General features: G+C 41.2%; 1 protein-coding gene across 32 annotated transcripts in view; it reads right to left on the reverse strand.

Moving 5' to 3' along the window:
• Magi1 (membrane associated guanylate kinase, WW and PDZ domain containing 1) overlaps positions 1-26413 on the reverse strand; it is a 603374-nt gene that overhangs the window by 250123 nt on the left and 326838 nt on the right. For all 32 annotated transcript variants that reach the window (XM_060383817.1, XM_060383794.1, XM_060383792.1 and 29 more), the window contains exon 2: positions 665-781. In XM_060383817.1, the coding sequence (XP_060239800.1) occupies positions 665-781 (117 nt within the window). The remainder of the gene's footprint in view (positions 1-664; positions 782-26413) is intronic.

Raw genomic sequence — 26413 nt, forward strand, 5'->3', positions numbered from 1 at the left:
GCTGTCAATTTATCCACTCACAGACCAACACTGCCCACTTGTCCTGACCCCAAAGGTTTCCTTTCAGAGGCCTGATGTTCTGTATCTTGCTTGCTGGGGTTTGGCTGCATTAAATGGCTTTTAGAATCTGAATTTTTTAATCCACGAAAATGTTTTCTTCCCACAATCCAGATTTGAATTTCTAAATCAAGCATTCGGAAGGAGAGTATACTGTGGTATTCCCTCCATTGAGGGCCATTAAAGGCACAGTGGCCTCCACACAGGTCAGTATGAGGCCTCTGCCTGGCCCACTCCGTTAAAGAGAACAAATAGCCCCATTTCTAGACGGCTCCCGTGCCAGGGGCTTCAGCCCATTTACACATCACAACAGTTGGTTCCATGAAGCTAGCATGACTGATGTGGTCTTTCCACAGATCAGATGTTGAGCTGCACAAAAGGTAGTTAATTTGCCAAGCATTTATAACTAGTAAGTAGCAGAGCCAAATGGAAATTTAGCCACACAGTCACGTCACGGCATCGTGCTGTCTGTCCCACTGTAAACCATCATTTTTTTTTTTTTTTTTACTTAGGGCACTAGCTGCTAAGTGTGCCAGAACCATCAGTAGAGATTTTTTTCCCCCTCTTTACACACACACCAGCAGGGAGACTAAGGCTGCCTACTTACAAGGCACGGCATGGCGGTAGAGGTTGTCCCTTATGGTCTGCTGGAGCTCATGATCCGGAGACCCCTTCTGGAACCGTTGGTTGAGGAAGTGTCGCAGGTCCTTGGTGAGCCTTCCTCCTGTAGGAGATACATAAAACGGACAGAGCACGTCAACAAGAGCCAGGCTTCCTGAACAGGGAGCAGTCAGAGCTGGGTGTGAGAAAGCAGCATCCAGCAAATCCAGCCCACAGACCCCCAGCCCTCCTGAGGGAGTGCTTCAGCCTCCCTCTGCAGGGGAGAAGCAAGAAGAATACAATAAAGAGACAGCAGCATAGAAACAGAGCTCAGGTGTGGGCCTTCTCACAGGCAACGCTAGAAGGCTAAATGATGGCGAATTTCTCCTAGGCCTCACATTTAAATGGGTACCAGTGACAGTCACAGACACTCGCAGAGGGAGAGCAAACAGCTCAAGCCACAAAGAGGACAATGCAGCAATAACTGTTAAATTGTAAAGCATTCTTTGCAGGTTATACTTGCAAGCCTGTTCAGAACTCCGGTGCAATTTACTATGGCAAATAAATAAAAATAAAAGCAAACAAGGAAACAGCCTAGGAACAACAAAAAGACTGATTCAGTAAAGCTCAGCCCACCTGCTAAGCATATATAAGCTACAAGCCACAAGCCTATCGCAGGGAGGGAACTTGGGGAACAGTCTTCAAGGTCTGAGCCCTGTATGCATGCATTTAAAAACTTTATATAACTGGTATATAAAAGCAGGAAAGATTTGTATTTTAAGTATATTAAGAATGTATCATGTAACGCTTAAAGATGTGTATACACCGCACAGTGGTTAAGTTAAGTTAGCCATCATTTGTATAAAGCAAAACCTTTCAAATCCTTTCTACAGGCTTCTGAAGTGCAGGGTGCTGTGCTATGATGTCTAGTTACCCTTCTGCACAGGAACGAACCTGTTTCTACCTGAACAGAACATGGCATCTATTGACAAACCTCTCCCCTTGACACCTCCCGGCCACTTGTCAACAGCATTCTACCATTCTACTGTCAATCAGTAGGAAGTCAACATTTTCTCTTCCATGTGAGATCATGGGTGTACCTTATCTGTCCTTATGATTCTTTTTGTGCACCAAAGAATTCTAAATGGGAACCGGGTTAAGGAACAGCTTAGCCAATTGGAGACTGAGTTCAATCCCTAGAATCAAACCCAAACAACAAAATAGATAAACTGCAAAGTAAAAAAGGAAAGAACACATATTAACAGAAGGAATCTTAAAAAAAAAAATAGCCATTTCCTTTAGAGAAATGGACTTGAGAAAGGAGACCCCATTCTTCATTTTATGGATAAACAAATATTGTTGTGTACCCTCCACTGCTTTGCAAATGCAAAGTACACATTGCTTAGTTATTGCTGCTTGAGCCACAGTTGAATGGATCTGAGCCTTTATTTCTTCAAAACCCTGTATACTTAATAGAGCAAAGAAAGTTTTAAAATGTTGCAAAAATTTCATAGAAAAGAGAATTTTGAAATATTGTAACCTCAAATTGTAGTCTACATGATTAACAAAACCCTTACAGATCAAACCAGTTCATTTAGAATGGACAGAGATTGCACCAAGATGGCTAAAAGTATCAAGACTAATATTGACATTCCAGCTGTGCTGTGGTGGCATCTATCTTTAATCCCAGCACTTGGTAGGCAGAGGCAGGCGGATCTCTTGAGTTTGAGGCCAGCCTTGTCCCCAGAGTGAGTTCTAGGACAACCAATGCTGCACGGAGAAACCCTACACAGAGACTACACAGACAGTGACTGCTTCCAGTTCAAGAAAGCAATTCAGGCTAAGACAGTTATGCTAACAGGATGGCATTCCCTACTATTGGTCTTGCTTGTCACACCTGCTCATCCTGGCCAAACCTTCCGAATTGGAATGATTTTATTTCAGTTGTATAACCAAGGTTCATAATGAAATACACACATAAATGAAACCTAACACCATTCAATCACTTACCAACTATTTATTAAATGAAAAAGATAAGCACTGCCTTATCTTCTCCCTATACTCAAATCAGACAGGATATTTCAACAGTTCAGAAAACAACACAACACACACAGAGGAAAGATGTTGACACATACATGGGTGATAAAAATATACAAATTCAAATCACAGGGAGATGTTACTACATATCTACCAGAAGAGCAGAATTTAAAGAGTGAAAATATCACCTTTTAGCAAGGTTATAGAACAAGGCTTTATGTACAGCTAGTGGGTACATAAAGCAGCTCAGCATCATGGGAACACAACTTAACAATACCTCATTAAGTCAAATTTGTACAAAGTAAATAACACAACAATTTCAATGGAAATGAAGACTATGAAAATAAGTCCACAGAAAGAAAACACAAGTGAATCATCACAGCAGCCTTAATGACAACAGCCCCACCTTATAAACAATGCAAACGTTTATCCACAGGCAATGAAAAAAAAATCTTATATGTTCAATGAAGTGCTACACAGCACTTAAAAAGGAGAAACTGCCAACACATGCTGTGATATTGAGAATTTTCAAGCATTAAACACTGAAACCAGGGGCCAGACCTAAAAGAGAAGGAAACTTCATCCGTGGAGTTTTAAAATGGCTCCTGTGGAATAGAGGGAAGCAAAGACTAATGGTTGGAGAGCACGAGGGTGACCAACCTATGGAGTATGTGGAAGTTACCTTACGCATCGGTTTACATGAGCACACTTCTTCATGGAGGGCACCGAGAAACACTAAGCTACATCCTATGAGTCGTCAACAACAACTATTTCCAAATTTGTTTAATTTTGATTTTTATTAATTACACTTTATTCACTTTGTATCCTCCCATAAGCCCCTCCCTCCTCTCCTCCGGGTTCCACCTTTCCTCCCCCTTCTTCACGCATGCCCCTCACCAAAACCACTGATAGGGGACGTCCTCCTCTCCTTCCTTCTGATCCTAGTCTATCAGATCTCATCAGGAGTGGCTGCATTGTCATCCTCTGTGGCCTGGTAAGGCTGCTTCCCCCTCAGGGGGAGGTGATCAAAGAGCAGGCCAATCAGATTATGTCAGAGGCAGTCCCTCTTCCCATTACTATATAACCCACTTGGACACTGAACTGCCATGGGCTACCTCTGTGCAGGGGTTCTAGGTTATCTCCATGCATGGTACTTGGTTGGAGTATGAGTCTCTGGAAAGACTCGTGTTCAAATTTTCTGGTTCTGTTGCTCTCCTTGTGGAGCTCCTGTCCTCTCCAGATCTTACTATTTCCCACTTCTTACATAAAATTCCATTCACTCAGCCCAACAGTTGGTCATAAGTCTCAGCATCTGCTTTGATAGACTGCAGGAAACAAGTTAGGAACCTGCCACCGAGGGCCTCTGAAAGGCTCTACCCTGCAGACTATCCAAATAAATTTTTAAGAAATAGAAAATGAACTATTTGAGGGAGATACCAAGTCTAGAGTTGACTGTGGTGGTGTAACACAGATCTCACGCATCAGAACACACAGAACCACACAGAAAACAAAGTTATATGTGATGGCTGGCTGAGTGGATTCCATATGCTAGGTGCTGTGATAGGTGTTTAGGTCTCAGTTTCATCAGGAAGCCAAACCAAGAGAACCCGGGATATCTCAGCAGTGAGGAAGCATGAGTCCAGGTATGGATTCAGCTCCATTACTCATGGCTTGTGAGCTCTCTTCTCTCACTCATAAAAATAGAACAATGATATAATAGTAGCTGCATCACGGGGCTGTTGTAAGCATCTGACGGGATGACATGTTAGAACAGGGCAGGGCAGAGTGGAAGCACTTAAGGAAAGATAAAAATTGTAATTGTTACAGTGTGTCAAGCGGGCAATTTCTGAGGTGAAGGAAAAAAGAATTAAAACTAGCCCAAATGTGAACTATTATTGTTTTTCAAAAATAAGAAAAAAAATCACATAAATATGCAAGTTATTCAAATGGGTTAAAAATAACTGGAGACAAAATATGAGGCAAGAGAGCTGTACTAAGGAATATTTCCAGTGTTTCTAGAAATGGGTGATGGTCTATTTGCGCTGAAACAGTGTACTTGGGTAAACTGGGGCTGATGTTCAGGAAAGAATGTTAACTGGTAAATCACGAGTAGGTGTCTGATACTCACACCTGCTAACCTCTAGCCCCAGGGATAAGGCACTCTTGATGATACTGAAAGAATAACATTAACTATTGCCTACAATCTAGATGGCTCTGGACAGTAAAAGTCATATCAAATTACTAACACGAAAAAGATACTGACAGGACCAGTGATGTAGTTCAGTGAGTAAAGGTGTTTGTTGTCATGCCTGAGTTCAGTCCCGAGCGAGAACTTACATGATAGAAGAGAAACACACACGCATGCACACACACACAAAATAAATGAAAATTTAAGAGACACCGAACATTTCTATTTGAGCCATGGGTAGCAAAGAGGTCTGTGATATCTAAATGTTCTCTTGGTGTCCAAAGCAAATTCCAGAGAACACCTGGGATATATTAGTTCTTTTCCTATATGTAATACAGATGCCCACATCTATAGTCACCATCAAGATGAAGCAGACATTTACAAACGGGGTGGCATTCTTAAGACTGTGCTGGATTACAATTGATCTTAGGCTCCAACTAAGCAAGCCAGTTATGGTTTATGATCATTAGACGGAAGCCCCTCTCTTCTGTGAATGTGCAAAAGGGCAGGGTTAACTCTGCTACCCGTTAACATTTACTCTGCATTCCCTGACATTTGGATGAGAAAAGCCTCCACCTTCACATTCCATTAAGAATACTGTACTTTGAGCATCTAATCTCAAATTAATTGCCAATTATTATTCAGAGGACATGTCAGTAAATCTTTTCCTAATTGTCAAGGGCATTGAGACACTGAAATAATCAATTGTGAGGTGGATAAATAACAAACTGTAAGTATGTCACAGCATCTTTACTTTCATTCAAATTCAAGATTTGTATTGTAATGGAAGAAAAGAATAGGTCAAAAGTAGGCAGAGCTTTAACTAAGAAAGAAGTTCAGATGTAGGGCTGGGGAGATGGTTCAGTGAGTGGACAAAGGCTTACTCTGCAAAAATTACCTGGGTTCAAATCCCCAGTGACCATAGAAAAAGCTGAATACATCAGTATATACCTCTAATCAAAGTGCGGGGAGGACAGAGTTAAGCGGATCTCTGGAACGTGCTGGGTAGCCAGCCTAGCCATAATGGTTAGGTGAGAGATCCTGACTCAAGAAAGAAGAGGGAAGCAGGTTACGGTAGAGCTCATCTTTAATCTCAGCAGCTGGGAGGCAGAAGTAGGCTGAAGCCAGCCTGGTCTACAGAGCAAGTTTCAGAACAGCCAGGACTCCACAGTGAGACTCTGTCTCAAAAAAAAAAAAAAAAAACAATAACACACATACACATACATTCAAACACAAGACAGGTGCAGAGATCAATGAAAGGAGTTAAAAAAAAATTTAGGAGTTTTAAATTTTAAAAGAGGGCTGTGGAGCGTAGACCCTACTTGGATTGCTATTACTTTATATTTTTATATTTTACCAATACATAGAAATTCTGTATCTTTTAAATTTCCAAATATATCTTTGCACTCTTCCTTTGAGTTTTCTGAAATTTAATGATTATCAATATGTCATATTAATATTATATAAGATTCCATTTTCAATACACCAAAATTCTTTTTTCTTCATCTAAAAATCAAGCTATTTTTCAATACAAATCATGTTGCTATAAGTGTTATTGGGATGACAAGAAAAGAAAAGAAAAGAAAAGAAAAGAAAAGAAAAGAAAAGAAAAGAAAAGAAAAGACAAGACAAGATAAGAAACTGACCTTTTACATGGAGCAGAAGCTTAGTTGCAAGCACATTCATGAGGGTAGGGTCTCCTCGGTGTATTTAAGGATGTATCTCATGAATGGAATAGTTATACATCCCATTTTCTTCTCATATCTTCAGGCACGGTACGTTTCTTTTCCCTTGGGGCTTCAGGCTGGCTTTTAAGTATGAAATGGGATTTTCTCTCTCTTTCTGGCCTTGTGTGGGCCAAAGAATCAGTTGCATCAATACCATAACGAAACCCATTACTTTGAATGCTAATTTCAATTAAAAAATACTTTAGTTCAGGGTAAGGAAGGGAAATTTATTTTGGGTAAAGCAGAACTCCGTATTTTCCTTGTAAGTTTTAGGTGACTGTAAATTCCTACAACAAAATATATTTGGAAGAAGGAGGGCAGGATTATTATCAACTATTGACCAAGCTACTATGACCTGCATCTATGTCATCTGTGTCAGAGAATGTCAGCATGGCATTACTCATGGTTCTTTCTAATAATATTTTTTCCCCGGCATTTCTCTCTCTTGTAAAAGGAATATAATGATCAGGGAGTCAGTGTTCAGTAAGAAAGAGTCTCACTTGAGGCTGCTCAAAATGTCCCAAAAATGGAGGGTGGTGGTAGCTGCACAGTAATGGAAATGTAATTGATGCCAAAGACTCTCCTTGAAGACAGTTAAGATGAGGTTTATTCACATTTTGCCACAGTAACAAGATTATATAAATTACTTCTCAGCTTTGAAAATCAAACCAGGCACAGGGGCACACACTTGCAGTCTATATGCTCAAAAGGTAGAGGCAGGAGTTGAGAGTTCAAACACAGCCTGAGCTGCAGAGTGAGACCCTGTCATCAAAAAGGGAATGAAAGAATAAACATGTTTTATGTATATGGTTGTTTTGTCTGTCTGTATGACTGCGTATCACACATGCATGGTGTTGGATGCCCTGGAACTGGAGTTACTGATGGCTGTGAGCTGCCTCATGGGTGCTGGGAATCAAACTTGGGTCCTCTGGAAGAGCGGCTCCTGCTCCTGACTGCAGGTGAAACCATCTCCCCAGCCCCCAAAAGGAAATATGTAAAAATATAAAGATGTGCAACAAAGTAAAACCACTTGTAACCTCATTTGCACACTTTTTTATTGCTTTGATTGGTTTTGTCCTGTGTATGGATACATAGATCCACTCAAACCAAGAAATCATAGCTGCATGGGCACACTGTATCCTTGGATTACAGCAAACACCCGCATAGCACACCTAGACACCTGAGTAAATATACCAACTCATCCAATAGGAATTTATTAACGAATGTGCTGCGACCCCTGATGATACCCTGTTGCTAAGCGGGAAGGGATAGAGGCAACCATTAAAAGAATGAGTAATAAAGGAAAAGAAGGTAGTCACCCCTGCAAAGCGTGATAGGCCAGTAGGAGGAAGAGCCAAGAACTCAGTCAAGGAGGAGCTTGGGTAGAGAGGGAAAGGGCTTTGCAGGCCACAGAACCGTGGATTTTACTCTGTGTGCAGGAGGAATGTGCTAAGGGATTCCAGCCGCAGGAGAGAAAGACATGGTATAAGCTTTCAGGTGCAGTGCTGTGTGGTGCTAGGTGACAGGAAGAAGACAGCGCATCTAGAGTGGATAAAAAGGGGTGTCGGCTCGGGAAAAGGCAGAGAAGAGCAGGTGATGATAAAAAGGAGATACAATTTAATTATGGAGCTGATTGAGGCAGGTGGTGGCTTGAATGCAAAATGCCACCAATAAGCTCATGTACTAAATACTTGGTCCTCAGTCTGGCAGTCTGGGAAGGTTTCGGAAGGAAGCTTTAGGAAGCAGAAACTTGCCTCTGGGGTTGGGCTTTGAGGATTTATAACCTGGCCTCCTCTATCTGTCTCTGTGTGTCTTTCTCTGTCTCTGTCTGTCTCTATCTCTCCCCAACTCACCCCCTGTGTGCAGATGAAATGTGATCTCTATGCTCCCTGACTATCAGGCAAGTCTCAGGCTCTTGATTCCATGTCATGATTGACTCTCTCACTACCTTAACTATAAGTCAGGATAAACCCTATTCTCCACAGCAACAGGAAAGTAATGCACCAAGATTTTTGTTGTTGTTGTTTTGTTTTGCTTTTAAACTGGCAATGAATGGGTCCAGCAGAGTTCAGTTGATCTCTGTTAACTACAACCTAACATCGGACCATACCATGTATAATATTTATATCCACATTTTATAACATTTTGTAGGCATTTACAAAAGATAATGTTTTAAAATGCTTTGTAGTTTATCAAGTCACCATAACCTATGTAACCGTTACTAATAAATAAGCACATGGATTCCCTTCTGTGCACGTCATCCATCCGTACCTGGGTGCTATGGCACAGGTCTATATAATTTTGGCACTTGAAAGGTGGAGGCAGGATCAGGTTCATCCTTGGCTGCCTAAGGCGTTTGAGACCATGTGAGACTATGTATCAAAATAAACAGATGGAGCATGTATTTATTACTTTTCATGATCCATTATGTAGTGACACTGGAGCAAAACAAACAAACAACAAACAAATAAAAAACGTTTAAGGCTCTTGAAACAAAATTTCTCCTAAAGACTTGTGGTAGCTTCCCCACATCCCACTTGATGTTTTATTTCTTAGATTTTTAAAGTTACATAACCTAGGCTGTCCTCAAATTGTGATCTTCCTGCAATTAGGTCCAAAGCCCTTCACTCCACCCCACTGTCATGGCAGTGCTGACATTGTCCCAAACCTACGGACTCCAGCCTGGTAAACAGGATTCTTACTGGATAAAGGAGTCTAAAGGTAGTTTTCTGTTTTCCAGGAACCACCCTTAACCTTCCCACAAAGGTCAACTAATCTGGATGGCCTATGTCAGCCTGCCCTGTTGTCACATAAAACCCGAATGTTCTTCCACCAGTTTGTTGTCTGTCTCCACCCGCATAGCCTTGGCGGTTTGATCCCTAAGAAGCCTGTCTTTCTACCATGGTCTAATTTCGAACTTTCACTGTGCCCTTTCTTTTTCTTTTCTTTTCTTTTCTTTTTTTAAGATGTATTTATTTATTATGTATACAATGTTCTGCCTGCATGAACACCAGCACACCAGAAGAGGGGTGGGTCCCTTCACATGGTTGTGAGCCACCATGTGGTTGCTGGGAATTGAACTCAGGACCTCTGGAAGAGTAGCCAGTGCTCTTAACCTCTGAGCCATCTCTCCACTGCCACCCCCTGCCTGTGCCCTTTCTTACACCTGCCTCTAATTCCTATGTGCTGAGATTGCCTTAATTCAAATAGCTAGCAGACATTTTGATGTTCTACCCAATGTGACAATGTAAACTTTAAATATACATTATTTTGAATATTCCCTATAAGTGGAATTACTTGATTCCCAAAGGTCATACCAATTTCTACTAACATATAGAAAAAAATTCAGTATCACTCATGTGACAAAAAAAAAAGAGCTGAAATAAGAATAGTTTTCCCTTTTAATTAGTTTCTCTTAATTGTGACAAACTGCTCTTCACAGAAAATTAATTTATAGAGAATGGCCTATTGAGAAATAATGAATGACTGTCATTATCATGTGTATTTAACCGAAAAAAAAAACAATATGTAAACATAACATAAACTGGGATAAACTGGGAACACTGGATATATCAAGTCTTTTTTTTTGCGGGGGTTGGGAGAGTTTCAAGAGCGGGTTTCTCTGTGTAACAAGCCCCAACTGTCCTGATCACTGTGACCAAATCAAAGAGATCTGCTTCTGTTTCCAGAGTGCTGAGATTACAGGCGTGCATCATCGTGCCCAGGTAGGTACGTCGTCTTTATATAGTTACTTCAAACTTCTTTAGCCCAAATATCAGCAAAGCAAGGGCCTCAATTAGGGTTAGCTACATTTTTCTACACAGGATAAAAATTAGGTATCTTTTCCCAGCCCTGAAAGTACACACAAGCCACGCAACTGCTCCATTCTGCTTTGGTGGCATGAAAATCCACATGGACAATGTGTAAACCAGGAGGTGGCATTTACAAAAGCAGGAGAGGGAGCAGACAAGAGGGCCACACCTGCAATCCTAAGAAGGAAGAGGGTGAGGAGAGAGAACATTGTAGGCTATATGATGACATCCTGCCAAAAAAGACTAGCAGGAGGGGAGGGGGAAGAGAAAGGAAGGGTAATAGACATTGTCTCCAAGCTATAGCTTATGAATGAGAATTTTTAAAAAGAAGCTGCTTCTGAAATGATGTATGATTAATATTTCAATAAAATCTCATACTTTAATTAGACTTTTTTCTTGCTGTACCTTTAGATCCCTAAAGAGCCAATCCTTCTTGATAAACAAACAAGACCCTTTGGGGTATATTCAGTTAACAAAACCTTATTCTCCACCAATGAAGAGGCTAAGAATGCTGGCAGGTAACATCAAAGGCCTACAGCTGAGATTCCGACGTGTTTGTGTAACCTCCACCCTGATGTTCCCACCAAAAAAATTTTAAAATGCCTTGATGTAGCTGGGCTGGGTAGTGCACACATTGAATCCCAACACTCCAAAGGAAGAAGCAGGCACTCTGAGTTTGAGGCCAGGCTGGCGTATCTAGAGCATTCCATGAGAGCCAGGGCTACACAGAGAAACTCTGCCTCTGGAGAAGAAAAAAATAAATAAATAAAAGCTTTGATTTATAACTTTATTTGTCCTGTCAGCATAAAAACTCCATGAAACTGCTTCCATACAGAGACACTGTATTTGGGGGTCCTTAATCTACATTCCAAAATAAACCCTCTCTTCTTAACATTGGTTCTGTTTCTGTCCATAGAGCTGTTTCTGTGGGCAACAAGCTGTTTTAGGTGACCATCCTGCATCCGTAGGTGGGTGGGCAATCTGACAGGGACCTCTTTAGATACATGGAGGCTTAATCCATGCTTCGGTGGTACAGAGACTGCTGCCTGCTCAGGCATGTTTCTCTGAAGCTTAAAAAAAGAAAAAGAAAAAAGAGCGAGCAGCACAGTAAGCCTGTGGTGGGACAGAGGTGGCAGAGTAGAATTATGTATGCTGATGAAACACAGGAAAACACTACTTACATTAAATACCCCACGTGGACGAGTGCAAAACCTTCTGTCAGCACTTTAGGAAATCGGCTTTCTTATTATTTTCTGGCTACCTTTTCTATTCTTTTTCTCCCAGTGAATCTTTTCATAACAAATTTCATCCCACAGTGAAAAGAAACTTGAATTAAGCATGGGAAGAAAAGCAAGCTCAGGTTTTAAACTTTATCATCTCCATTTTTTTTCATTATGTATAGCCTTTATGTTCCCTTTATTTATTGCAGTTAAGCTAGGAAGCAGAATAACATCTGTTCACTGAAAAAGGAAAAAAGAGGGGGTGGGAAAAGGACTTCTACGGAGAAAGCAGAAAGATGATGATTCCTCTTGTCAAAGCGATGTATCTGATATGAGTGAGTCTACAGGCTGCCCCAAAGCTGAAGATGGGTGTCCAAGCTCAGACTTCTCAGCAGCATCTGAAGATGGTCCATGCCACAGCCATGGAGATGGCAGTGGGGGCTATTGCTGCTGCTTCTTTAGTCTTGTTCTCCTTTCCTTTTTTTTTTTTTGTTATATTTATTCATTTCTTGGGGAGGGGGCACATGTGTGTCACAGTGGACTTATGGAGGTTGGAGGACATGGAAGTCCTCTTCTACTGGTGGATCCTGGTACTTGAACTTTGATGGTTAGGCTTGGCAGTAAATGTCTCTCTCTACTCATGCAGCCATCTCACTAACCTCACCGTGACATCATAAAGAGACTGGAGCTGCTGGATTTGAGTGAAGATAATGAACATTTACGGACCATGCTTGTGTAGAGGGCTAAGCATGACATGACTTTACACTCCACCGCCAACCCACTGAGGTGGTTTCTCCTGCCAGGGCCATGTTGAAGAAACACAAACTAAAGCTTAGAAACCTTTGCATCATCCATCTAGAAAAGAGAAGTCTCATAGCTCGAGGTGAGACTTCCCAAGTGTCAATGGTTAGGAAGCTGGAAGTTCATTCACTCTAGGAACAGAAACTCAGAAGAGACATAATTAGGACATCAAAGCCAAGAAACCAGCGCATACTCTTTGTGAACTCAAGTTCTCACCTTCACAAAACTTTTGTTTTTCTGAACAGCTTCTGCTTTCGGAAGTCTTCCAAAAGCATAGCTGGCATTGTGGGAACCAGCTGATATGAGACATGCCCCTGCAGAGCAGGGCTGTCAGCAGCATGCAATCAAAAGCACCTGATGGTGAGAGATGTTTTTTTTTTTTTAATCAAAGGTAGTCAGGCCAATATGAGACCATATTTCCTGAACCTCTCCAAACCCCTTTGCTCTGACTTCATATGAAGTCAATCTCCAACCAGCGGAATGAGATGCAGTCACCACCTATGTCAGGAATGAAAGACAAGAGGTCATTTTTAGCTAATGTGCTCATTAGCCTCATTTGAGCTCTGGTGCACCTTTTTTTTAAAAAAAAAAAACAGAAAGAAATTATCCTGCCGAATTTACTTTTGCTTTGCTTTGTTCGTGTGTTCCTTTGTGTAAAACCAAGATGATCGGTTTCTAGCAGACCTCAAGCTAGATTCTACTAGCTCTAATCTAGGCTCCAAACTCTGGAGCGGGTTTTAGACAAGTTGCTAAATCCCTGGTGACACTGGCTTTCCTAAAGGATCAGCTGATTATAAAGATGGTGTGTGCTCCAAAATTTGTAATGAGGCTTAGCATCAAGCCTTAACCCACTCTCTAGCATATTGCAAACACTCAGTACTCATTCTTTCTCTTACCAAGGATCATGTCAAAGAAACCTGTAAACTTGGGTAGATACTAAAATTAATACAAACAATGCAGTGACAAACGCAATGATGAGTGTGGCCGAGAGAATCTAACGAGGCTACTGAAAGAATATTGAGACACGGCAGCGGGTCCAAACCTTGCAGAGGAACGCCATCAATCAGAGGGATGAAGTGCGAGGATATCTACATCCCATATTCTGAAAATGTGGGGGAATGAAAATCGGTGTAGATATGGAAATAGAGAACAGTGACGGCCAGATGTGAATGAGGGTACACCTCACAACAGGATATGCTCCACTGTTATTTTATCTTCCAGATGCGTTAAAAGATTCTCAGAATGAAAAAGAAAAAAATAATGTTATTTTCCTAAAGCTGTTATAATTACTATTAAAGTAGCAAACACAGGTAACACTCTCAACATGAAAGATAGCAACTTCGCCAACAAATCACAAAAGCACAATCAGCAGCCTTCAATGTCCCTACCATGAAACAAAACAAAACAAAACAAAATAAAACAAATACAGAGACTCTACATCTGACTAACACTATCTTCCATAGACACTCAGCCAGGATGTGTAAGCAAGGTTCCTTCCAAGAAACAGCCCTCCTCTTCTGCCCTCTAGGGATAGAAAAGACCTTTCAAATATTTCTATGCAAATGTGACTGCGATCCCATTGGCATTCCCTGGCTTGAACGTTCACAATAATTAAGGCAGCTGTTCCCTAGCCCTCCCAGCCTCACCCCAATTTATTCTCTGAGTGGAGAGAGAATCGGCGTTGCAAACCATACTCTGATATCATTCATGCAACAGTTGGCTGGGGCCAGAGTTCCAGGCACTCTGACCCACCCTGGCAAATCACAGACAAACAGCATCATGGAACAGTACACCATTGCCATTTATACTGGCCCAGACAGTGAGAACAGACAGGGTCAGTGAAGCCCACGTCACTAGATAAGCCTGGTTAAAAAAAAAAAAAAAAGGTGAGATAGTTTCCCACTCAAGAAGGCATTCTTTACAGGTTTGTTCTTTGCAGAGAATCTTGTCTTTAAATATAGTTCAAGATAAAAATCAAAACAAACAAAACCACAGAATCGCCAAGGCCAACGAGGGAAGAACTGTGGGAAGAAGCACTTATACATGCACATGGCTGTGTTCTAGGGTAATTTTATATGTTGTGAACCTATAATGGCCTGTCTGGCAGAGATAAGTATACTCTAAAGAGGGACTTATGCTCATTTTGGCTATCGGACTAGTGAAAGAATGGGTCCCTAAAAGGCAAAATTCCCACAGTGATCTCAAGCAGGGAGAAGAAATGGCTGAAGCCCTGGGGGCGGCCTCAGGAGAAGCTACTCTGCAAGAGGAGGGACTTATTTCACAAAGGAGACGGGGAACCTGGAGAGCTGTGCACAGGGACCACGCCGCCTTTGCTTCTTAGGTGTGCCTCTGGTTTCTATCTAAGCCCCGGAAGGTCAGGGCCTCCAAGATGGACTGGGATGGGAGTAGGGATCTGCTCATTAGATCTCTTTGTTCCTTTTGTGGCCACTGCGAACACATCTCTTCTTCTGCTTTTCATTATTAATTTGGCTCTTTTTAACCGGATTACCAAGGAAAGGTGGTCTGTTAGGGCACAGGCTGTGACACCCAAGTCTGGTAATAAACCTATTAAGTAAAAATTCCTTAAAAAAAAAAAAGATTTATTTATTCATTTATTATTTTGCCTGTATTTGTGCCTGCATGCCAGAAGAGGGCCCCAGATTTCATTACAAATGGTTATGAGTCGCCATGCAGTTGTGGGAATCGAACTTAGGACATTTGGAAGAACATCCAGTGCTCTCAACCTGAGCCATCTCTCTAGCCACCAAGTAAAAACTCTTAATTCACTAAGATTAATCTCTCTAGACAGACTAGAGCTCTCGCTTTGAACAGATGCGGAGGAAAGCACATCTCCAGCTGATCATCAGAGCTCATGTCCAAAGTTCTCTCTACACTGCCATTTTTACACTCCACCATTTCCATGCTGCCTCACTGTCGTCTTCCAGCTACTATTCAACAGTGACTACAAATAATGGGCTATAAAAGCCACAGAGTAATTAGGACACTCACTGGCCATAGGCCAACCTCAACAAGAAGAGGTGATGTATTTGGGAGTCACTGGCGCATCTGCCAGCCTGGTTCCCCTCTGGCTGTAGAATAACAGTGCTCTCAATAGCCATTTGTTCTTGACTAAAGGGCTGACCAGCAAGCCAACAAACAAAAAAATCAATAAGTGCCTGTCTTTGCCTCCCTAGTGTTGGGATTATAAGTGATGTCACTGCGCCTGTCTTCTTTTTAAGAAAAGAACTTGTCAGTTTTATAGACTGAACGTGGGTGCTTTTGCAAGCACATCAGCAAATGAATTATGGCCACAGTCCACTTTTGTGGAATTCTACTTTTTTTTTTTGTACCTTCATGACTGTCACTTATGTATAAAATAAAAGGAGTTAAGCAAGCGAGCCTTCTATGTGTCTAGAATGTAGACTAAATCTAAAGCTGGCATCAGGCTTGTTCCACACTCCCATACGGCCACACTGTATGGCTGAAGGTGTGCAAGCCAAGAGAGGGATATGCTTTCAGCACTATAGAATGAGAGCACAGTAGAGAGCATCAGGTATCATCCTCTCTCTGGTTTAATTCAGTCTCAAACAGCAGGGCATGCAACCTTCATTTTCAATTTCCCCATTTATTCTCACGTTCTTTCTTGTGTGCATTACATTGCTTATTCATTATTTTAATTTGCATTCCCTCAGATGGCTAACCCATAGCCCCCCCCTTTTCATGTGATAATGAAACTATCTTTCCATTAGTGAAGTTTCTATTCAGATTGCTTGCCTGTTTTTATTAGGTTATCTTAATAAAACTGTTCTCCATATACTGTGATTCAAATCATAGACAAAAGGGGATTTTGTAAACATTCTCTCGATTTGTGGTTGCCTACTTATTTTCTTGATGATACAGGTTTTTCAAAATTATCTTTTATTATTTTGAAACCCAGGGATTGACCCTGGAGTCTGGTGCATGCTGGGCAAGCACTCTACCACTAAAGACTTAATGAAATCTTTAGAAAAGCAAAAGTTTTCAATGCTGATGAAGGTTAATTTTACAGTTTTTTTTTTCTTAACAGTTTACTCTTTTATATGTTAGAGACAGAAATGTAATTTAATAAAGTCAAAGAATCCTGGATAAAATCAGAACACCTGGATGGAAAACCAAAATCTGTAGGGTATGTGATTTAAAGAACCATCTGTAAGGGTCAATTTCATATGTCAACTCGACTGGGCTAGAGAGTAGCTAGATTCTTGGTCAAAAATGATGATCAACAGACTAGGTAAATCATCAGTGTGGGTGGACCTGAGGACCTGAGGGTGCCTTGCCGCCTTAGAAATTACAGCGGCTTCCCTCCCCCTGAATGAAGAGTGGAGTCTGAATGAACAAGAGTCATTTCTTCCCCCCTTTGGACTATAGCTAAAACATGAGCTTTGCCTGAGTATCGGGGCTGCCAACTTTCTGATGGGAGGTACCACCAGCTCCTCTGGGTCTCCAGCTTCTACACTGCAGTTCTTGGAATACACCTCCCAAAGTCTTATAATCTGAATCATCTGTCTCCCTTCCTCCCTCCCTTTCCCTCACTCCCTGCTGCTACACACACACACACACACACACACACTAATGATGGAGGATATATCACCTACCTCCAGAAGCACCAACACAGTATGATACATTGTTCTTGGTGTCTGTGGAATGTCTCTGAAATGTCCAATAAAATGGCCCTAGTTTTAAGTTCATTTTTGTTATTTTTTTAAATTCTCTTTCAAAAATTTGTTTATTTTATGTACACTGGTGTTTGACTACATGTGTGTCTAAGTGAGGGTGTCAGATCCCCTGGAACAGGAGTTACAGACAGTTGTGAGCTGCCATGTGGGTCCTGGGAATTGGACCCAGGTCCTCTGAAAGAGCAATCAGTGCTCTTAACCGCTGAGCCATCTCTCCAGGCCCCTATTTTTGTTATTTTCAATTGTGTGTATAGGTATGTTCATGTGCCCTCAGACACTAGAGCAGTGGTTCTCAATCTGTGAGTCAAAATTCAACTGGGGGTGTGTGTGTCAAATGACTCTTTCCCAGAGGTCACCTAAGAATCACAGAAAACAGAGAGTTACATTAGGATTCATAACTAGCAAAAATAGTTTTTTGGAAGCATGAAATAATTCTATAGTTGGGGGGGTTGTCACCACAACATCAGGAACTATACTAATGAGTTGCACCATTAAGAAGGTTGAGAACCACTGAACTGCAGGAACTGGATTCCCCTAGACCTGGAGTTACAGGTGGCTCTGAGCTCCTGAGGTGGGTGCAGAGAGCTGAGCTTGGCTCTTCTTTGATAGCATTATGCACTCTTAATCACCGAACCATCTCTCCAGCCCTAAACGGCCCTAAAAAAGAATGCACTAGGTTCTCTCAATTTTAAAATCGCCAGATACTTGTTTTGGCTTTCCCTTTCTATTTCTTTAATGTCAGCAGTCCTCTAACAAGATTAAGTTAGTTACACTGCTCTACACTGAGGTCAAAGGGATTTCAAAAGATTTCTGTATTCTACAACTGTGTGGCATTGTGCTGGCTTCCTTACTCCACAATGGTACAAAATCAATCCTTTCTGTCTCCAGTTCAGAACGAAGACAAATGATGAGGACTTTAGCACCTGGATTCTTCCACCCATCTTACCTACACATAGAATCACTTGCTTCCTAAATGACATTTTAAGTTCTGCACCAAAGACACCAGAGGAGCCAAGAGACCCCATTAGTAAGTGCTTCATTATGTGAGCAAGTCCTTGACTCACTCATACTCTTCATAAATTGCATCTGGACATGCAATGGAATAGACTAAAGTCTGTCATCTTCTGCCTTTGAAATGGGATGCTTTTTCAGTTGCTTGATTTCAGACTGATCCTTGAGAATGGCCTAGACACTTAGACCCAGCCAGTGGTGCTCTTTAGAGAGCTGTAGAAACTCTGGGAAAGTGGCCTAGCTACCAGAAGTGGGTACTGCTGGCCAGGCCCTGAGGGTGCTGTCTACTCTGGATTCCCCTGAGTCATCTGCTACGATGTCATAAATGCCATGCCACAAGCCTTCACCACTATGGACCAAGCCTGCTCCAGCCCATGCCTTTCCAACCAAGTCTGAAATCACTGGAGAAACTCAGCAAAAATAAATCCTTCCTCCCTTGTGCAATTGCTGTTGGGTATTACATCAAGGCAAGGAGAAAAGGGACTATGGCATGTCACATGGCTCTCACAGAAAAAAAAAAAATCAAAACTCTTTTCTCTCCTTGGGTCCTCAAATAATCTAATTCCAGAGTATCAGCTAGACTTACTCAATAACACATCTGAAAGCTGGATATTACCAGATGAAGGTTTGGATCTCACTGGAGTTTCATTACAGTCAGCCCAGACATGCCTAAAATAATATACAAGCCTCTGACTTCAGACCTATCAATAATCTACATGCACAGATTTAAACAAAAAATAGAACAAACAACAAAACCAAAACCTCAGTATTTTCAAAAGGTTTTAAATATCAGGTGGGCTAGAGAGATGGTTAAGCCATTAGGAAACAGTACCCACACGGGGCAGTTTACAACTGCCTATAACTCTATTTTTAGGGGATCCAGCACCCCTTCTGGCCTCCTTGGGTACCCACTCACCTGTGGCAGACACTCACACAGGCATACATAGCAAACTGTCACATAGACACACACCTACACAAGATGTAGCTCATTTGTCATCATGCTTGTTTATAGTGCATAGTGCCCTAGGTTTGATCCCCAGTAGGGTTAAACTGGAAGTTACAGTACATGTCTATAAACACAGGAGTAGAGGCAGGAAGATGAGACGTTCAAGGTCATCTTTGGCTCTCTATCATGTCCCAGGCCAGCCTGGGATACATGCAATTCTACCTGAAAAAACACACACAAATAAACAAAATACCCACTGATATTTTTACTAAGCATCCAGTAGTGATTCAATATGCAGCCAGGATTCCAAGCCTAGCCTGACCACTCAATCCTGAATTCATGATGGGCTTAGTACTTATCAGAATCCTATGCAGAACTTGCTGTTTATACTGCATCCTGCACAACCTAAGATGATGAGCCTGAGACTGCGGAGAAAAGGGCAAAGTGGGATGGGAGCAAAGAACATAAGAAAGGATTAAAAATCCTAACACTCTTAGGAGTCACCGCCTTGGGAACTTAAATTGGGCTTCTGCCTGCCCCAAGTAGGGGGAGAAAAATCAAATTAGCTGGACAGACATTTCATCTCGAAAGATCATGAGACTCTAAGTGACTTGTTCTTTGGCATCCTCACTGCTCCTCAGCCACACTTCTCACTTTCACACCTGTTCCTGAGAAAAGCCATCTGAACTGTGTGTAATCTGAAGAACAGACATCAAATGTGAAGAGTAGGCTCCGTGTGTGTGTGTGTGTGTGTGTGTGTGTGTGCGCGCGCATGTAAAGGGAACCTGAATGGACCAGTTTCCACTTGGCTATGATCAATAGCAAAGAACAAAGGAACAAAGGCTTTTTTAGAACATGGTGCTTCCTGCCCTCACATCACAATAATGATGTTTTAACAGCCACCTGGCTGATATCTGAAGCTCTATCAAGTACCAGCACACTTAGACAGAACTACAGAAAAGAAAAGGACAAATAGGAGTCTCTCCCAAATTGAACACAACTCAATGTGCCTGTTACAAATAGGGTAATTATTTCATTGGCCTACATGCACCCCAACAAGGTGTCTTCCATCACCAATACCAAATGCAGCTGCTGTCAGAGAAAGATCAAGCCTTCTCTGCTCACAGGAACCATTAATCTCGTTTAATGAGACAGGACCCTGCCATGGATGGGTCAGAGGTACAGGTGTGATGACAATCTGGCCCTATTTAAAAAGGCATCCAGAAACAAAGACTGTAAGACATTTCTACCAGCAAACTAAAACATTGTAAGCGCTGCAGAAAACCATTTTCTTTACATAGACACTAAAATTTTGCACAAAATCTTTTTATGCTGGCTTATCTAGATGTCTAGTCTGGATATGTGTGCTCTATTTATACAGACTGAAGTCATACTGGTATCTCAAAAGTTCAAGCAAAATCAAACTATGAAAGTAAGCCAGTTACCCTTTCTTCCTTTTTTCACGATAAAGAGAGCCTAGCTTAACATTTCCTTCCCTCCCCATAATTAGAAAGGTTCTGGGAAGAGAAAATGTAGTCAAACAAGCCTGAGCAGAAAATAGCTTAAAAAGAAGTCTCATGTATAAAAGAATAACAATTAAGGAATAAGAGCTCCGTCTCTCCTCCGGGTGGTATTACCTGCCCAAGAGTTACACTATTCTTTGTGCTATCTCTACAGAAGATTTCTGTTCCAAAACTAGGGTCTAATGTTTGAGTAGTGAAAGCCAGATCAGCTTGAAGAAACAGAAGGCTCTGCGAAGCTTTAACAGAAGAAGCCCTAACATAATATGCCAAGGAACTAGTGTGACAAAACAGAAGTGGAAAAATATTTTCAAAATCGGTTCTTGGCTTAAATATAGCATTTGGCACCTCAAGTACACACAGAGAAGCAGCTCTAACTTGGTGCTGCCATGTGACTTTCTGAACTGCAGGAAGCCAGATGGTGAAGATGGTTATTCATTTCTCAGCTCCTCATTCTCCTTGCCCTTCCATTACCAACTACCCAGTTTAGAGTATTTCGGAAGGGCTGGAAAGCCAGTCACTGGGTGAACTGACCTTTGCTCTTCCTAAGTAGTCTCTTCCATAAACTCATGTTATTAGCAACTTCCTCACATCAGCTCCATAGCTCTTGTTACATGTTGTGGATAACACAGCCAGGACCCCACCAAGGTACCCTGCCTGTCTACTAACCAGGTGAGCCCTGCCCTTCTTGGAAGATGAGGCATATTTCCCTCTTTCTCACACTAAGTACAAATAGAGATTCTGGGTATCAAGTTCAAGACAAACAAGACCCTCAAAGGTAAAGAGAAGGAAATACAGTGGTATGGACATACATTTCATAAGTTTTCTTAAATTTCTCATGTTGAAAAAAAAAGTGGAGCCTAGAGTAATGGCGCACATCTTTAATCCCAGCACTTAGAAGACAGAGAGGCAGGTGGACCTCTATGAGTTCAAGGCCAGCATGGTCTACATGGTGAGTTCCAGGACAGCCAGAGCTGCATACTGAGTCTCAAAATAAGAAAGGGGGGGGGGGAAACAGACACACAGAGAGACAAAGAGACAGAGACAGAGACAAAGAGAGAATAAGTGGAGAAAGAGAGGAAGAACAGTAGGAAGGGAGAGAGAACGTGACAGAGACAGAAATAGAGCTACAGAGAGAATGCATACAGAGATGGCGCAGGGGCTAAGAGCACTGGCTGTTCTTCCAAAGGACCAGAGTTCAATTCCCAGCATCCACATGACAACTACCAACTGTCTGTAACTCAAGTTCCAAGGGATCCATCACACAAACACAGACACATACAGGCAAAACACCAATGCACATAAAATAAAAAATAAATAAGGGACTGGAGAGATGCCTTCATAGTTAAGAGCACTGGCTTTTTGAGAGGACCCAAGCTAAGTTCCCAATACCCATGTTGGGCAGCTTACAATTTTCTGTAATCCTTGAAGACCTGGCTTCCACAGGCACTTCTACACACATGAGACATGCTTATGTGGACACACACATACATACAAAAATACTGAGCTAAGAGAATTACTAAAAAAAAAAAATAAAAGGAAAACTAGAACAGAAATGAAGTGTGTATGTGTGTGTATGGATTCATGGTCCTCCTCCAATTTCCTAAATAGGTTCAATAATTGAAGCATGAGGTGTAATACTTTCTAATGTGAGTCTAAGCAATTAGAAGTCCTTTAGACAAGCATATTATAAATATGGATGTAAAGGAGGTGAGGTTTAAAGAATACAGTTAGGCTAATAAAATTATGTCAGCAGTAGATGGATATGTTCTGTGTCTATAATGTAATATCTAGAGCAACTACTAAAAAGATCACTAAGAAGAACAACACAATAATACTTTTGAGATAAAACAAAATGGAAAACTGGAACAATACTTAGCTCTTATGAAAGCAGATAATGAAAATTACAGAAAAATAAGTGAAAAAGTAAACCATGATAGCTATCAGCCCCAACATGCTAATAATTATATTAAATGTAAATGGACTAATAATCAGTAAGGATCATTAAATATTAGTCTTTTCTGTCAAACACTGTAAAACTTGTATGACAAGAAATTAAAATCTTTTTCTCTCTCTGACCTTGGAAAATTTTATGCAAAGGTTTCAACCCCAGCTCCACTCTACTGCCCAACCTGATGAGCCTTTGTTTACACACTAAGGCCCGGCTGTAATATCAGAATTTAAGTGATTTAAATACCCACTCCTTACCACTTGTCCACATTTTCTTTGCAGGATTCTTTTAAAATTAGCCAGTTGGGAATGACTGCAGCTGGGCCCCAGGCAGGGAAGACAGTCACCACCTGGGTAGGAATGAAGCCAAGCACACTCCCCACCACAGTAAGCCTGCTCTTCTGGGTACACACTCGTGGTCGAAAGCAAAGTGTCACTTTTTCAAGACATTTTGCTTTGTTTTTGTACTCCTTTGTGCAACACAGAAAATATTTATGACAGAATTAAGAGGCAGCAGAGTGAACTGGAAAGCAGAAAAAAACTGTATCCTTCAGTTATACCACTACAGAAAAAGGAAGAATAAGAGGGATAGAAAGGATATCATAGTAAAGTAAGTCCAGAGGAAGTAGTAATGCTCAATTTCAGATAAAATGGATTTAAAAGCAAGGAAAGTTAACAGAGACTGAGGCACTATAAAGGGTCAGACCAACCAAAAAGAACACGTGTATGCAATAAACAGGAGGCTTCAGAAAATGACAGACAGAACCCGGGGCAGGAGCCTGCAATTATAAGTGTAGACTGCAGCACACTCTCAATCGGTAAAATTAGATAATTAGCAAAAAAGCTCACTATCACCAATGAAAATGGGATGGATACCTGTCCTGCCATAGCCAATATGTATCTATCGTATCCTGTCCAGTTAATCTTAAAGTATGGGGCAAGTGAAACGGTTCAGTAGTTGAGAACAGTTGCTTTTCTTGCAAAGGACTAGAGTTCAATTTCCAGCACCCATACTGGGTACCTCACACTGCTTGCATCCACTTCCAGGGAATCTGAAGCCTGTCTTCACAGACACACATACACACGCAGGTAAATAAAATTTCAATTTCTTTTTAATCTGAAAATATATGATTGTGTTCAATAACTACAAGGGAGTCAAACTATGAATCAGTAAGAGAAAGATATGAAGACAATATCTGAACACTTACATGCTTATATTTATGCTATTAAAATGCAACAAGTGCTCATGAATTATAGAGGAAGTCTCTAAAGAATTTTCAACTGAACAGAAGAAAACTGTGCATATCAAAACCTGTGCACCACAGCTAAAGCAGTATCAGAGAAAAATTTAGAGCTTTCCCATTAGTAAAGCACTAAATTCCTAAATCAATAATCTCCACAAGAATTCACAAAATGAGAACAAACAAGAAAAAGAATAAGAACATAGTACATGAAATTAAAAACAACAAAAACAGAAAAATTAACAAAACAAAGCTGGTTCTTTGAAGAGATTGGCAATTTCTCCTGTAAAACTGACAAGTAGGAGTGAAAAAGTAAGACAGAATTGTCAATATGAGGAATTAAATAAACGATGCTGGTAGTGGCCATGCGTGTATCAAAGGAAAAGGGACTACTAGAGCATACACGGATGACTATGGAGGAATGGACTAGTCCCTGGAGAAGTACTGTAGCTTATCTAAGAAACACGTAGCTCACATGACTTTGGGGCTGTTCTAGAAATGCACCTTGCAAACTAAAAGCATGAGGAAAACTTTGGGCTCATGTTGTGCTGCAATGAGGAAGGAAGCCTAGCAACTCTGTGAAGAATACCAATTCCACAGAGTCCCCTCCAGAAAATGAATATAAACCGTTTCCCAATTCCTTTTACAAAGCTAATATCTATAAACTAGTATCTTTCACCCATGAGCTCAAATAAAAAAAATCTCAAAAGAAAAACTTTACCAAACTGAACCCAGAAAAACATTGAAAAATTATAAATATATGAAAAAAATATGTACCATGGACCCATTGAGGTGTGGTGGTTATTTTTTTTTTTGGTAGATAAACAATATTGTTTCATTAACAGTGACTAAAGATCGATCAGTATAATTCATGATACTAACACACTTATAAAGAAAACACATCATATATCTACTGATTCAGAACTATCCAATTAGGTATAAAACTCAATTCATAATCAAAAATAAACTTTCAAAACTTCATGCTGACAAAGAACAGTCAGAAAAAAAACCTTTGGCTGACATGGTGCTTCTTGATGGTAAGTCAAATGTTTTTCCTGCTAAGATCTGGAAAATTAGAAGGCTCTCACCGCTCAATCAATAAAGTACTGGAAATTTTAGCAAAACAGGTGAGTGAAGAAAATATAAGACATTAACTACAACGGAAGAAATAAAACTGCCTGAACTTACAGATGCAAAGGTTATTTACACAGACTGGGGCTGGAGAGGCAGCTCAGGATTAAGAGTACTTGCTGCTCCTCCAGCACTCACATGGGGGGGGACAACCATCAGTAACTCCAGTCCCAGGGCCTTCCCCTTCCAACACCCTCTTCCAGCCTTCAAAGACACCAGGCATGATGCATAGGTGTGCAGGCAAAATGCTCCCCACCCCACATACATATACACAACGAAAAAAAAAAAAGATTATTTACACAGAAAATTTCATGGATATTTATCAGGAATGTGAAACCCAAGTTAGCGAGATGGGTACGGGGGAGGAGTATCATCAGTGACAGCAAACATCTAAGTGCATAACTTCTCTAGCTATTATGCTGAGAGGGAAAACATTAACTGAAACGGTAAGGCTCCAGCAGGACAAACTAAACAGCACCCACTTTGTGACTTTAACAGTCACATGTACATATGCCATCCAAATGGAAAACTAAAGGAGAAGTGGTGTAAATGAGTTTTATTACTGTTTTTAGACCAAATGCACCACTGCTGTGAAGCCACTGTGCTCCCCCTCCCGACTCCCCGCCCCAGAGACAGGGTTTCTCTGTGTAGCCTTGGCTGTCCTGTAATTCATTCTGTAGACCAGGCTGGCCTCCAACTCAGAGACCCCTCTGCTTCCGTCTAATGTGTGGAAATTAAAGGTATGCACCAGCACGCCTGGCTGTGAAGCCACTGTTTAAATGTCCAAAGCTCTGAGTATTAGTGGGTAGGTAAATAAATCACCAATCTTCCAGTAAAATCTGTTTTCATTTCTAAAACTGTCACCATTGATAGTATTTAATAATTTGAAGATGAACACAGGATTCAGAGCCACTGAAAGTGATTAACAAAGTTGAGAAAGAACCAGGAAGAAATTAGCACTTCAATCTATGGCTCTTGACCTTAATATTATTGGCCTATGTGAACAGATACACTCTAGTTCTTGGGGGCAGTACTTGGGCTGTGGAACAGTTCACAGTCTCTGGGTCTGTCCCTGATAGATAGCAGGTGCTGGTTCCCAAGCAGATGTGGAAAACAACAGCATCCTCATGCAACCTCAACTGTCTGCCAGTGGACAAAATCATCCTCATCTACAAACCTCTGGTTCAAATGAGCAAACAGATGAATCCCGAAGAGTAAATGAGCACTCTCTTGGCCCACCCTCTGTGGGTTTAGAGCTGGGTGATTTCTACAGAGCTGTCAGTGTTTTAACTCCCAATGATGACATTTTATGAACCACCTAAGTACAGACAAATTTCATGACAATACAAGACCATAAAGAGGCCAAGACCTCTGGTTTACTGGGACTCCAATAAACGTGGTCTTGTCCACTTTTGCAGCCAAGAAATTGAGGTTTCGTTCTGAGGTCTGAAGACAAG

Source organism: Meriones unguiculatus, chromosome 5 (assembly GCF_030254825.1).
Source record: "Meriones unguiculatus strain TT.TT164.6M chromosome 5, Bangor_MerUng_6.1, whole genome shotgun sequence".
NCBI lineage: Eukaryota > Metazoa > Chordata > Mammalia > Rodentia > Muridae > Meriones > Meriones unguiculatus.